Below are 14,218 nucleotides of genomic sequence, written 5' to 3'. Positions count from 1 at the left end.
GAGGAGTCGGACATGAGCCCAGCCACTGCAGCTGGGAAGATGGCTCCAGATTCAGCATCTGGGTCATTTCAGCTGCCAAATGTGCTCCATCTGTGGTCAACCTAGCTGCTGACGCGGCTGGGGAGGAGAGCACAGCACACTTTACAGAGGGAGTTGAAAGCAGGATCTTAATTGCACTGGAGGAGGGTGCTCTGCATGAGTGGCTTATGAAGTATAAAGTGCAAGAGGTGGCAATGAAGTTTGATCTGAAGAGGAATTAGGTGTGTAGAAGATAAAATTTGGCTTTGGTCTAACAAATGAAATATTCTCCATTAATGGCACTGAACACAATAATACTTGTATGTGGGTCAATAGTAGTGGCTGCACTGTTGAGTGCAGATGCCCTGAAGTTCTGAATCTGCATCTGTGTTTGCAAGTCATTGAGCTTTTCCAGTGTACTACCATAGACTAGTTTTCATGGAAGATACTGATATCAACATGCAGTATGGATTTGAATCTGGAAAGTGGAATTTGTTGCTTCCTCCTTCCTTCATTTTGGGGACTTGCAGAACATCACTTTGCTAGGAATTTAGTTGGGAAAACAGCATTCCCAAATAATTTAATGTTTATTGATTGTCTGTTGATGGAAGTTTAGGCCCTGGAAATGAGTAGCTTTGAATTGAATAGCCCGGCTCTTTTCCAGATGAGAGTTTTGTGAACTTATGACTTATTTTACACAATAAAAAGAAGGGTTGATGGAAAAACTGCATAAAAAACTTGGAAGTCTATCTTTCTTTCTTAGACTAGTTGTATTTGTCTCCCAAACCATCTGACCCAAGGGTGGGTGACAATGCAAATGTCCTTCAAAAAGGAGTTAGAAATTAACTCCAGCATCTAGCATGGGCTCTTCAGAGCCATGAGATCCAGTACTTCCAGTCCTGTGCTCCAGCAGAGAATCATGTCTGAAAGGCATGGTAGTGGCTTCTAAATGAGATTCAGGGTTTTGTTTTGGTTTGGTTTCCTTAGTGCCCCAAAGGTGGTCTTGGTTTGAAAAGGTCTTTTGTGTTCCTGACTTTGTGCCAGGCCTTGGTCACTAAAGTCTGCAAACGAGTTACATTACACAATGTAATGTATTCCTGTGGCCAGAAAGGTAAGTGCTACAGGATGTAGGAACTAGCAAACAACCTCAGTTGGGTTACTTTGTGCTGTAATTGCAGTTCAGTATTGAGGCCCAACATCCCCGAGGGCAGTCGTTTAGGTGTGTGCAGTGTAGTAGCATAAAGGTGATGGGATTGCATTGTTCCTTGGGGAAAAAAAAAAAGAGTATGACCAGCCATGAGGAAGCATGTGCTGTTTCTGCAGCTGCTTTGGGAAGGCACTTTTGACTTTTTTTATTTCACGAAAAATTATCCTCCTTGCAGAGAGGTTGAAAAATGTGTGTGAAAACTACAGGTGCTTGCAGTTGTCCAGTGAATTCTTTGTGTAAGAGTCCACTGTGTAGCATCATGAGATACAAAATGTTTTCCATGTCTCAAAGTACTGCTCTGCAAGCCTGTGTCCATTGTTATAGATACATAGCTGATGGTTACTACCAGTGTTGATACTAATAATTTTTGTTATCAGCACCTAATTGCCAAAGTTTAATGCATGCTTGTTATTTTTGAGTCAAGAGAAAGCCATCTTACAGGACCAAGTGGCTTTAAAGATGTGGGCAAACCAGAAGCAGTTTTTGTAGTTTGTAGAGACCAACTTTCCCTAAAAATTTACTGCTGAAAGTTTTGGAGCTAATTTTTTCAAGAGAGGCAATAGTAGCTGTGGTGCTACATTCTTTCTTTTCTTAGTAGTACCACAGCAGTGACCCACATCTCTGTATTTTTATTCACTACAGTTTGCAGCCATGTGAGCAATTATAAAACTGACCTGAATGATGATGCCTTTTCGCTGTGCTTTTTGGAAGAGCTGAGACCAGGAGCAAAAGCAGATGCTGTGATTCTTGAGAGAGCTAGATCTTTTCATGTTATATGTTCCTTCAGTAGCTTTTCCTGTTGTTCACAGCCAGAGGGAGGTGCTTGTGCTGAATTCTGTTAGAGAAGGGTTAAGTAGAGCCACAATCTGGTAACTGTAAAGATGATTTGTAGAATGATCTGCCTTGAATTTTATGATCTTCTCAAAAGTTCATGTCAAAACTGAAATCACTTTTTGTATACCATTTGCTATCCAGTATACTGTTTCATTTATAAATGCAATGCTATGCAGAGTCTTAAATTAAATGTATATGATCACAGAACTGTCTGTGATGATGTCAGGGGTTGTTACTGATAATTTATTAATCAGATTTGGGTTTGCATGCCCATGGAGCAGCTTTGCACTTGTTCAATTCACTCTTTTATTCACTTAGAGGTTTTCTATTTGGTTTTCTCTAAATGGCAGGTAACTCACAGCAGTGCATTCTTTGCAGATAAACTAGAACCATAAAGTTCTGATGCTGGCTGGAAGTTTTGGTTGCTTCTGGGGCAGGAATAATACACAGCATCAAACCTCCTTATTAAAGGAGCCATTTCTTTTGGAAACATGGTGGCATGAGGCATCACAGTGAGGCGTAAGGCCAAGTTTTGTTTCCAGCCTGGAGTCAGATGCTGTCAGTTGGCCAGGGCACAGGAGGATATTTTAGCACAAGGCTTTTGCTTGGCGGGCACTAAGGAACTTGTCGCTTACTTTGGCTGTTCTGTGCTGCCAGATAACAGGATTTTTTCCTAGCCCGTTGTTTGCTGCTGCTTTGCTTTGTGCATCTCTGTCCTGCCTGGTAACAGCTTCTTCTATTCTGGTCCAATTTTTCTGCCAGCAACCACTTCTAGGGTGGTTTTCTGTAAATGGACAAACCCTTACAGTATTCGCTAGTTAAAGAATGCAAGTTTTTTGTCATTAGTAACCGAAAACCCCCATTTGGATTCTTGGCTTCAGCAACAAAAATGTTGTGGATTAACCACTTTCACCAGCAAGAGGCTTTCTGATGAGCTGTGGGAAGAAGTGTATGCTTGGTGGTAGGTCTACAGTAAACAGCTGGAATTTGCGTGTGGTGAATTAGCACCAAATAAAATCCCCCTTTTTTCCTTAATTATCCCTGCATACAAAAATGGATCTATTAAACATCTGTGCAATAGAAATTGGTAAAACCACACATTTACAGTAAGTGGATCTTCTTTGCTCCGTTGGTGGCAGGACCTGTGTAGGTAACACAACAGTCTATGATCCAATGGAGGTACCGTTCTGTTTCCTGACTCCTCTGCATGCAGTGATGCCCTGAGTCAGATTGGAGCACTGCAGCCACTGGAAGGAAGCCCTGGCCTCAGCTTGGAATCTTCAGCTACTTCACAGTAACTTTGTTTGAAAGCTGCTGTTTTGAATCCTACAAAGCTGTAAGCATAAGCAGGTGTAAGATATACTACATTTATATTTCACAGGCTTTTTAGTTCTTTGTTTTCTTTAAAGATGTTGTAAAAGGTAAAGTGTTACTGACAACTGCTTGAAGTCCTTATTTCTGTGAAGATGTCAGGAGGGCTAATGGGTTCCTTACAGCTGATGTTGCAATTCTTTCTTCATTGCAATTTAGGGTAAAGTTTCTAAAAGCCTTTTATTTCAGTTGGAAGCCTAGTGATGTTTTCCAGGATTTAAGCAGGTGAGGCATCTAGCTTCCAGTGATTTCTTCTCAGCACTGAAATCCCTCTCAGAACTTAAAGCAGTTTTTATGGAAGAGCCTGATTTTGGGAGTCCTAGTTTTATTTAAATCTTGAACTTAATTTGCAAAATAATGGGGAATATTAGAAGAGAATCAGCATGGACTTTAATGCCAAGTTTTCCCACAACCCTTCAGTTCTTGAGAGAATGTGAAAGAAAACAACAGCTTCCATCATTTTCCTCTTCTGTTTGCTCTTTATCTACTTTCTTGAACAGAATTCATTGCAGGAACAAAATTCTGCTCTTGCTAATTAGTAATTTCAGACAGTAGCAATCAGACTGTGCAAAAACAGTCCAAAAAAATATTGCCTCCTGATTTCTTCACCCCCTCCCTTCACTTTCTTTTGAGTCAAAGGGTTATCACAACTGCTTATGGATGGATATCTGGGTGCTTTTGTGACATCATTGTCAGTGAGCAGTGACAGTTAGGCACCCAAATAATGTTTTAAGCACCTTAAAAAACTTGTGTGAGTCCTTTGAGGAAGGAGCATGGGTGAAATAGACTGCAGGGAAATACTTCATTGAGAGAGAGCTGATTTGAATGAGGCTGTGGATTCCAAAACCCAGTCAGGGTGCTTTTAGGCAAATGGCAGTGTCTGTGAAGTGTGAGATCGATGATAGGAATTTAAATAGATTACTTTAGAGTAAGAGACAGAAGATATTTGGAGAATGTAATTTATTTAGTGCTAGGGAGATGAGGTTTTTAAAGTGGTAAATTTTTATTTTACAAAGGAGTGAATGGCAGGGAGAAGATGCTGTCAGTTTCACATAAGTGGTTTTCCCAATATCATCTTTTATATTTCTTTAAACAAAAGCAGTAATTGAAACTGAGGAAGAAGTCTTTCTCTTTCTTAGTGACTTGACATTTTATTTTTGGCTAAAACTGAAAGCTATTGTTGCCTAAGTTCATGCTAAACTGGCAAATCTATGAACTGAAGCCAGTATTCTTAACTTGGATCTGAGTTTGGAAGGACATTTGGTTGTAGAGTAAAAGATGAACACAGAATTTACCTCAAGGACAGAATTATACTCTGAAGATTATTTGCAAGGTTTACAGCTGAAAATGTTGCTTATCTTACTGACACATGACATTTGAAGTAGCATGCCAGTGGAAGGGGAGAATTATGGCAAACAATGATGAGGATGTCAAATGATCTTACAATAGGGATGGTCTTCACCTGCAGACTCACTGCTTTTTTGGCAAAAGGCAGAACTTTTCTACTGTGGCAGAGATTTCTAACATTACAAGGAGGAAAGTTTCCAGTGAAAACTGTGATTTTGAAGAATTGCTTTTATTGTGTTTTTAGGGAATGAACTGTTTCAGTAAGAGATAACACTGGGCTTAGCTATGGCTGGTATCAGTTTAACTTAGAATTTCATTTTAATTCACATTATGGGACTAGTGCACAGGCACACAGCTCAACTTACAACTGATTTATATTGAAATGGGGAAATCAAATCTAAAAATCAGTTTAAAAGAAGTGCCTCTTTCCCTGCCTTCTGCATGTAAGGAAGATGTTCTGGAGAACTTGCTGAATCTGCTGAGGAATAGAGAAAGAAGTAACAGAGATAATTGACACAGCCCCTGAAAATCCAGCATGTGTTAGAGGATTTTAGATACCTTTGAGTAGAACTGATTTCAAGATGTGAATTAGCAAGGACATCCTTTAACCCCAACTATTGTATGATCCAAAGAACTTGGCAGGCTTTTCTGTCCTGGTTAGAAGTTGTCATTTTCTGCAAATCACCTAATTTAATTAAGTATTGGCTACAGTGTCTGAAAAAAAATTGGATGAAATCTGGCAAAGGAACAGGTGAGGAAGTGCTGCCTAGTGTTCAGGTAACAGTGGTAGGTAGCTGGGACTACCTACCATTTCATCTTCTCTGTGAGCTGTTACTTCTGCTTAGTTACACCCTCAACCTTAAGTGTAAGTCTCTCCACTTAAAAAGACAGAGGTGGTCCTAGCTCAGCCTAATAGATATCCTGTAGGATTTTTTTAACCACTTTTCTTAGCTCTAGGAAATGAGTACAAACTCAAAGACTTTCCTCTCAAAATAAGTGTCTTGGCCACCATTAAGTTGTGGAGTATGTTATTTTTCTTATTCTGATGAAGATTTTATTATGTCATAGTTACCTTTTCTCAGCACAGTCCACAGGACAGACCAGTTCCTGGGTGAATTGCTCTTTTAGTGTGGAGCAGATGGAAATTTTTCTCCTAGCTCTGCTGGTTCATGCAGATTTTCTGTAGCTGACAGGGACGAACAAACCTGTCACTTACTTATATGTGTTGGGTTTCTGGAAGGTGCCATGGGCGAGTTTATCAAAATGTGTTTTGTAGGACATCATTCACAGGAAGGCGCAGCCTTAGTATCCCAGATGAGGTACGCAGTGACTGTTACCTCAGCCAAGCAGACTGCTGTGATTCAGTGAAGGAAGAGTGTTTCAGCTGGAGAGAAGGTGTCATTTAAAACCTGTGGCCTGAAGGTATGAGCACTTACCTGGGAGGATGGAGAGCAGATACTTTGACCTGGCCAAAAGCTGGTGATTAACGGGTTCATTCCCCGTATTTCTGGTAGATGGGTTTCTTTTCCTGGGGCTGCAAGATGCCTGTTTGCTTGCTTGCTTTCTAAAGCTGGTCTTTGTATCTGTGACAAAACTGTGAGAGTAAATTCATACATTAACCCAGAGCTTCTCCTCCTGGAAAAGTGAATGTGTTTGGGCACACTTTCTAGATTTTTGGTTTCATCTTGGAATGCGTTTACGGCCGACCATTTTCCTGTTACAGCTGCTCTCCTTTTGGCTAACTTCTGTTTTAACCAAGTAGTTTTTCACTGATTTAGGAGAAATGTGTTCACAGCTGACAGGCTTCTGGCTATTTGTGGAGTCACTTCTTTCCCCTCTAATGTTCTACTTTGAGTTAGGCCTCTCCAGGAGAGGCTTCCTGGTATGTTAGTGCCCTTGTGAATGAAAGGAGCAAACGGCAGTTGCCTTATGGCAGAGGTTACCAGGCATTTCTTAGTGTCTGCAGTGTCCTTCACTGTCTGCCAGTCTTGCTTTAGCCTAATTAGCTGTCCTGTAGATCAGAGCAGGAGGCCACCATGAAACAGAATCGTTGCTTCAAAGCCTTATGCACTGCAGTGGTTTTCAAAGGAGTGCAGACAACTGATTGCTCCACAGCCGGGAGCAAGGATTGGGTCCTTAAGGTCCCACATTTGCTGCCAATTGACCTTACCATTGAACTATCATTTGTACAACTAACTTACTGCCTTTTCTATTAGCTAATCCAAAGCAGGAGCTAAAACAGAAGATAATTCTGTAGAGGTGGTGAGTCCCTATAAGCTCAACTAGTGAATCCGTCATCACTTGCTACGTAAGAAGCCAGAGTCAGCCTGAAGCATTGTTCTTTTTTGTAACAGAGGGGAAATGGCTCTGGACTAGGTGATCCAGAAGCCTGAGGAGCCACACCATCCCTGTAATGTTGGCCAGATCAGCTGTAAATAATCCTGGCTCAGCCCCACTGTTCCGTGTCTTTGCTGTGTTTTCAGTGAGAGGAAGGGGAAGGCCGTGTGTTTCCCAGGTACTGAGATATCTCTGTGTTTATGAACTAGACTACCTGTTCCATGATCAGTGCAAGAACTGCTTTTAGCACGTGCACAGAACGAAGTGTAGGGGGAGAGTGGTTTGTGAATGCTTGTATGAAAGTGTCTGGATAATTAACTCAGCTGCTAGGTAGGAGCATTTAAATCCTTTAAGACGTTTTCTGTGGGAAATACAGGGTAATCATCTCCTCAGGCACTCAAAAGAGACAAGGTTAGATTCTCACTTCTGCCTAAATTGCACATCAGAAATTAAGGTGCTGGTTTTGAGTCTCACCTGGAATAATTTATTCCATATCACAAGGATTTAAACCTAGTCTTACTGCCGGGGTAACACCATCATCGCCAGACCACGTTTCCTAGTTCATGTCTCCACTGACAAGCTGGTGCAGTACAGTGAGGGCCTGTGTCAGGTTGCTCTTTTGGTCCCACAGGAACAAATTCTGATTAGCAGTGGAAGCCAGGAGTGGACACGAAGTCACAGAGGGTATTCCGGGATAGCGTGGTTACTGTTTCAGGTGCTCACACGGCAGTATCCCAAGCCTTGCATATTAGTTAACCTACTAGTTATTGCATATTAGTTAACATTAGTCGCTGTATGTGAAGAATCTTTGATCTATGCATGAGCCTAACACATGGTGCTTGTTCACGGTATGTTAACAGCAGAGATGTTATTTTTAGCTCCCGAATTCTTTTTCTCTTTTACTATTAGAGCTGAAAGACCTTTCGTCCTTAAGACAGGCAACTGTTCACAACATAGCGTATTTGGGACAACGTGTTACATAAAGCTGACACCTCTATTTGGAACAATTTTTTTTTTCCCCACAATGGGTAAGTAACTTTTTAAATAGCCATAAAAATATAAATAAAGCAGTCATGTTTTATATAGTTTTAAAAAGAACTGTTGTCTTTGGAACATGTAATTTACAGATCTCACTGCAGTAATCCTTGATTTAGAACAATTACTGCACTAAGTACTTGCCTTTTTTCTCCCTTTAAAAACAAAACCAAACCCCAACCCAAAAGCCAGGTTTCCAGCAAAGGCTGGGATAATTGACTGGAATGGAAACATAGCCAAGTCTTGTAAAACTCCAGTATACAGCTGCTGTTCTCTCAGAGATGTTTTCTTCTGCCATCTGAGAGCCTTGTCACTTGTTTTTCTTTTTTTTTGTTTTTAATATAATCGCTAGTTGCTAGAAATATATTGCAAGAACTAATATGCTTGTCACAGCCTTAAAATTGAGTTTGTGTGCAGGGCACGCTGGTTTAAGAGGAAGCTGTTTTATAACGTTTTTAATTATTTAATTTCTTATGCAACAGAGTTTAAGGGTCATTTACAAACAATTCCAAAGCTTCCTTAGGAAGTAAGTCACCTATGTAATTTCTTGTAGCACAAGCTTGACTCAGGCCAGTCTCACACCAAACAAGATCTGAGAGCTGGAATAAAAGGAATGGTGATTCAGTGTACAGTTCATAATATTTCTTTGGCAGGGGTGCTCACAGATCATTGGACTACTTTATCTATGAATACAGTGCTTTTTTTTTGTTTGAAGTCCCTTAATAGAAGTGAGGCAGCTGTGCTGCTTCTGTGGCAGGAACATATCATGGGCACCACTGGCAGTAGGCAGGCCATGCCGACTCTCTGGATCTGACACCATAAAACCAGGCCCTTCACTGCTGTTTCTGCAGCCAGCTTCAGTCTTTGACTGCAGCATAATTTATAGAGCTATAAGAAATTTAACTGTAGGCTCCTACCTCTTGTGTGGGCATGGGCTGTATCCAGAAACAAGGGAATCCATATTCCTAATCATCAGCTTAAAACCTCTGCTGTGTTCACTAAAGTTTTGCTAGGAAACTGAAGATAGGAGGAGGGATCCTTGGTACTTCCACTTAGGCCAAAGATAACTGAGCAGCACAAGGAATTATTGAGCCTGCTCATTCCTTATTCCTGGTATGGAACTGAGGCTTCTCACTTTTCGAAGAAAAAGTAATTTTCCAAAATCACCTCAGATGAGCAAACAGCTGAACGGACACATTGCATTTCCTAGAAGAGAAGACCAAGCCAAAAGTTTTCAGCCTTAAAGTGACCGTGCCTTCCTGGGCTTGCTTCTACCTTTGAGGGATTCTAGTACAAGCCACTCTCATTTTTTAAAGCCAGTTTTTAAGACAATTGACTTTAGTTTTATTACAAAGCTTTTATTAAAAAACAAATGCTCAGCACATAAACTGGAATGACAAAAAAAAAAATTGGTTGACAGTATTTTTGGCAAAGGCTGTGCCTTACTATTTTAAAAAATGGGTACATCAATGCTCATTTCAACAACTGGCATAAAATCCCACTAACAGGCTAACAAAAACAGATACAAATACAGAACAATTGAAGTAATAATTCAAGTGCTGGGCTTTTTACAAGGAGAAGGGAAATGGGTGAGAAGGAGAACTCACTGCAGTCAGATTTGCTGGATGTATTGCTTATGTTTACAGAGTAGATGATGCAAGACTAACATGTCTACTGACCAGCTGACTGTTGTTACATTTATTTAGTTCTATAGGACACTATTATATAGACTGAGAGGCCACTATTTGTTACAAATAGTTTAACAAAACAGCCACCTTTTTTTCCATACAGGTTTTTCCTCTGGCAGAAAAAAAAAAGAAAAAAAGGGAAAAAAAGAAAAAATCCTTTTATTTAAAAAGTATTTCAGATTTCTGACACTTGTTTAAAAGCTCATACCTAGTAAAATATACACCAAAGAAATTACAAACTAAAAGTTAAAATATAAAAGCATTCAAGTTTCTTAGAAAAGCTAAAACCAAAATTGATCCTGTCGCACCATTAAATAAAAAGAAGGTTGAGCGCGTCATCCTGGTCCAGGCAAATTCCATTCCTCGATGTGCTGTATGGGGCAGCTGTGGTCTACATTATTCTGTTGGCTGAAGCAGGCGGAGACAGCCATGCTACTTTGTTTGCTGACTCTCTATGGACACAGATGAGACGGGGGCTTACGAGTGCAAGGCAGAGGTGAAGACAAAAAGCTGCTCTGCTGACCCAGGAGCTCATTTGCTCTATTTATATCGGGGCTGGACCTCGTGATAGTGAAGGATTTTGGCAGTGATTGTCTTTATGATTCAGTGTCTCTAGCAGTGACATCAGGGTGAATGACATCCTGGACAGACTCCTCGGGGGTGGTCTGTGCGGATGAAGGACACACCTAGGGTTTTAACAAGCTTCCATCTCCAGAAGGGGTCCTGGTGTCGCTGCCTTTGCTTTGCAAGTTGAGAAAGCATTTCTTTTCCCACCTACAGGGAAGAGGAGAGAGAGAAAGAGGGTGATAAAGACTATATGAAGCCTTTTTAAAAAAAAAAAAAAAAAATCCTTCAAAGAAGCTGGTGGTGGTTCACTGTAACTCTGACGCAACTGTATTAGTGGAATGTGCATTTGCAATGTCAAAGTTAAATGCAGAATTAATTGCTACTTGCTTTTGCTTGAAGTCTGCAAGTGTATTTGTGGAGAATACTCTGGATTGTAAAGAGATGTCAACACCAACTAGAAAGTGGGGTTTTAAGCATCCCACATGTTACAGAAGTACTTCCCTTTTGTAGTGGATTTCATTTAACTACAACATTTGACCTAGATATCCGTTGCAGAGCTAGACATCCTCGGGCTTTGGTACTGCAGTGGTTGAGGCCAATTAAACCTCTACTTCAGTCTCAAGCGCTTTTCCCTGCAGAAATAAAAAACCACTGTCTTCTGTAAGCAGTTTGGTGGAGGAATGTGGTGGGTGAGGCTTGTGTGAACACTAACTCTACCATCCATCCTCATGACTGGGGAGGATTTGTTCTGCTCTTCAGTGGGGTAGTGAACATCTTCCAGCTGTGTAAGAACCATGGGCCTCTTATCTAGCAGTAAAGTTGAGTAGAATTTTCAGTTGGAAGAATTTATGTTCTTAGAGCGCATGAAAAGTCCCACAGTACGAGCCTAGTAGGCATTGCTCATCCAGCGAGGAGCAGTTGTTCATCACCAGGTCTCTGGGTTACTTCAGCTGACTTACGCAATTGCTAACTCAACCATCACCCTGCCCTTCTGACCCAGACAACGGGGTTATAACGGGGCCTCCACCCAAAAACTGTCTAACAAGTCAGACATTTTTCCACAGAGGGACACGTGCTCTGCAGTAATGGTTTCAGGATTATTGGTATCTCAGAAAATCTGTGTTAACCTCTATGTCTCCATGTACTCATCAGGTAGAAGGCTCAGTGAGCAGAGCTTTTGAGAATGACAAAAATTAACACAAGGATGCAGTTCAGTGGAGAAGGTAAATGAATTTTCATCAGAAAAAAAAAAACACAAAAGGCTTAGTCACATAAGGACACACTGCCAGCACCTTGAATCACGCGAAGCATGACAGAACAAGTTTATTAAGAAATGTTTTAAACCACAAGTCAAACTTCTGTTAGACTAGTCATAATAGATAAACTGCTTGAGCCTGCAAGAGCTACAAGCTGAATTAGTCAGCAAATTTTACATTATATTACATTACATTGCAGCAATATTTAAAACCGGGCCATTTATAACTGAGCACTCAGCTCCCATCTGCTGCAGCTTCAGCTGTAAGCTTTTACAACACAAAGTGTTTCACTCATACTGGTCTGAGTACAGCTCCTGAATAAGGAGTTACACTGTCTAATGCACTCCAGAAAAGAAAAACCCTAAAACTGGTTTTGTATCCTTTTAATCAGTGTAAACTGAGGCCTAAAATCTTACTGAACAAGTTGACTCTTCATCAGGGGTCCCCCACCTGGCCATTGTTATAGTGGAAAGGAAAGTTGAGGACACTGAAGTTTAGCTGCAGACTAAGGTAGAAAAGACAAGCAAAAATTTATATCAAACTGTTCTGTATAGCTTAAATTCGATGCAGACTCTCTCCTATCCCAAACAGTGCCATCTCTGATACATGGTGAGTAATTTTCACCTGCTGCTGGTAGCTACAGAAAGACATTTAAAGCCACTGAAGCCTCTTAAACAGCACAGCTAAAAGTCCACTGGCAAACCAGCAGTTTCAACAGAGGTGGTCTGTATTGACTAATTCAGTTCCTATTTCCTCATAAAACCAGCCCATGTTCCAACTAAAAAAAGCCTTCTGAGCTTCCTGCCTTTTTTTTTTTTTTTATAAAGTAGCACAGTGCTCCGTAACACGTGCGGATCAAAGAGCTACGAAGGGCTCTACCTTTCCAAGGAGCACGAAAGAGAGGCCAAGCAAACAGCAGAGAAACACTGGGGAGAGCACCCTGCAGCTTTATATTTATTTTGTGCCTTTTCATCCCGGATTTTCAAAGGTTTGGTCCAGGTTGCTCTTCCTGGGAAGGTTTTCCTCTCAGTCTTACATGAAAACATTCAGCTTCCTGTTGAGGAATGGCCTTGAGGCGCCAGGCCAGTAGTTCACAGCAGTCTGATACAAGTGCTGTGATTCAGAGCTACTCCCCATTAGCAGCCAGGAATGTCTACTTCACTGAAGGAAATGAAATGCTCTTCTGTTGAGATGGTTCCCTGCCTCCTCCCCCCTTCCCTTACCAGCAAGCTGTCTTTGAAGTCAGGAGGTTAAAATAACGACCGTGGCCTTGCTCTGGCCCTCAGCTTTTTCAAACAGCGGCCATTGCTTCTTTCTCAATCCAGAGGCAGCTTTTGCAGCGCCTGCCTCCTTTCCATAGACCCTCTCAGCAGCGCCTAACTAAGCCCTGCTCCGCTGGAGAGGCTGCACACACTGCTGTGATTCTGGAAGGGGACGGGCATAGTGAAGCCCCACATACTTTTATTTCCAAGGGAATACTGCAGCACGGCAAATTACACAGTAGCTATCCTGAAAACATCATCTAGAACCCAGCCTTTCCCCAGCTGCACATTAAGGGTACACGCTGGAAATTGCTCCTACTGCTGATAAACCAAATAATACCTAAAAAATACGAGTGACGATGGTGTTGCCTTACAGATATAAAACAGGTCAAATCAGGATTCTTTTCAAGAAACCACAGGCATGTGCTAAGGAGACTGAAGACTTCCCACATCTAAGGCTTCACTGGGGGGCTGCAGCTGAAGTCTCGCCAAGTGAGGCATGCCCTAGCAAAGCCCAATCCACAAGTGAAGTCGGCACAAATCAAAGACTGCAATTACAGCTCCCTGGCTGTGGTTAGGCTTCAAAGAAAGTGCTGCAAGTCACATTTTACATATGTGAAGTCTTGAGCCTGAGCCACAATAGGAGGCACTGTCTGTGCCATTTGCAGTGTACATCTGACTGCAGGAGGAAAGAGGGGAAAAAAATCCCAAACCACCACCTCGAGAAAGAAACAGAAATAAGATTCAAGAATAATGCAGTGTAAAAAGAAAAACCTTATTCCTGAAGTGATAAAATTGTAATCTGTAATTTAGGAATCACTACAGTGAAACTAAAGTCTCCTAGCAAGCCTGGGCTCAACAGCTGAGGGCAAAAGCATCACAAGGAGATCAGAAGTCTTCCCTGTGCTTCAGAATGAGACGGATTGAAGGGCGGGTCCGCAAAGGTCCTGCGCTTCTCCTCTAGACTTTTAACTCATCTCAGTTTTTCTAGAACAAGGGAGAGGATTATGCAGCTTCACTCAGGTCATGCTAATCGAAAAAGGTTATGGAAGAAAGTCAAGAGTGTTTGGGTCAGTCCAGGAGTAAGTACAGAGTAAGAGAAATAGCTAACTCTTCACAGAAAGCAAGAGAAAGTAAGTATTTAAAACGAGGTCCTTTTTTTCTACACCATTCCCTACCATGGGTTGTTTTCATACAGTTGTAATAAGAGACAAGACTACATATAACAGTAGTTATATGTATTAAAAAAAATGAATCAAAAACTCAAAAACAATGTAAAACAAAAAGTCCAGCTCC

General features: G+C 41.3%; 1 protein-coding gene across 4 annotated transcripts in view; it reads right to left on the bottom strand.

Moving 5' to 3' along the window:
• Positions 1-9,491: 9,491 nt before the first annotated feature.
• LEF1 (lymphoid enhancer binding factor 1) overlaps positions 9,492-14,218 on the bottom strand; it is a 69,046-nt gene continuing 64,319 nt past the window's right edge. For 2 of the 4 annotated variants that reach the window (XM_050338693.1, XM_050338695.1), the window contains one exon: positions 9,492-10,611. In XM_050338693.1, coding sequence (XP_050194650.1) covers positions 10,532-10,611 — 80 coding nt within the window. In that variant the 3' untranslated portion in view covers positions 9,492-10,531. The remainder of the gene's footprint in view (positions 10,612-14,218) is intronic. The other 2 variants (XM_050338694.1, XM_050338696.1) reach the window with 1 other exon arrangement.

The sequence above is a fragment of the Myiozetetes cayanensis genome, unplaced genomic scaffold, assembly GCF_022539395.1.
Source record: "Myiozetetes cayanensis isolate MyiCay16 unplaced genomic scaffold, myiCay2020 scf7, whole genome shotgun sequence".
Taxonomy (NCBI): domain Eukaryota; kingdom Metazoa; phylum Chordata; class Aves; order Passeriformes; family Tyrannidae; genus Myiozetetes; species Myiozetetes cayanensis.
This window is presented reverse-complemented; position numbering and strand designations above follow the sequence as displayed.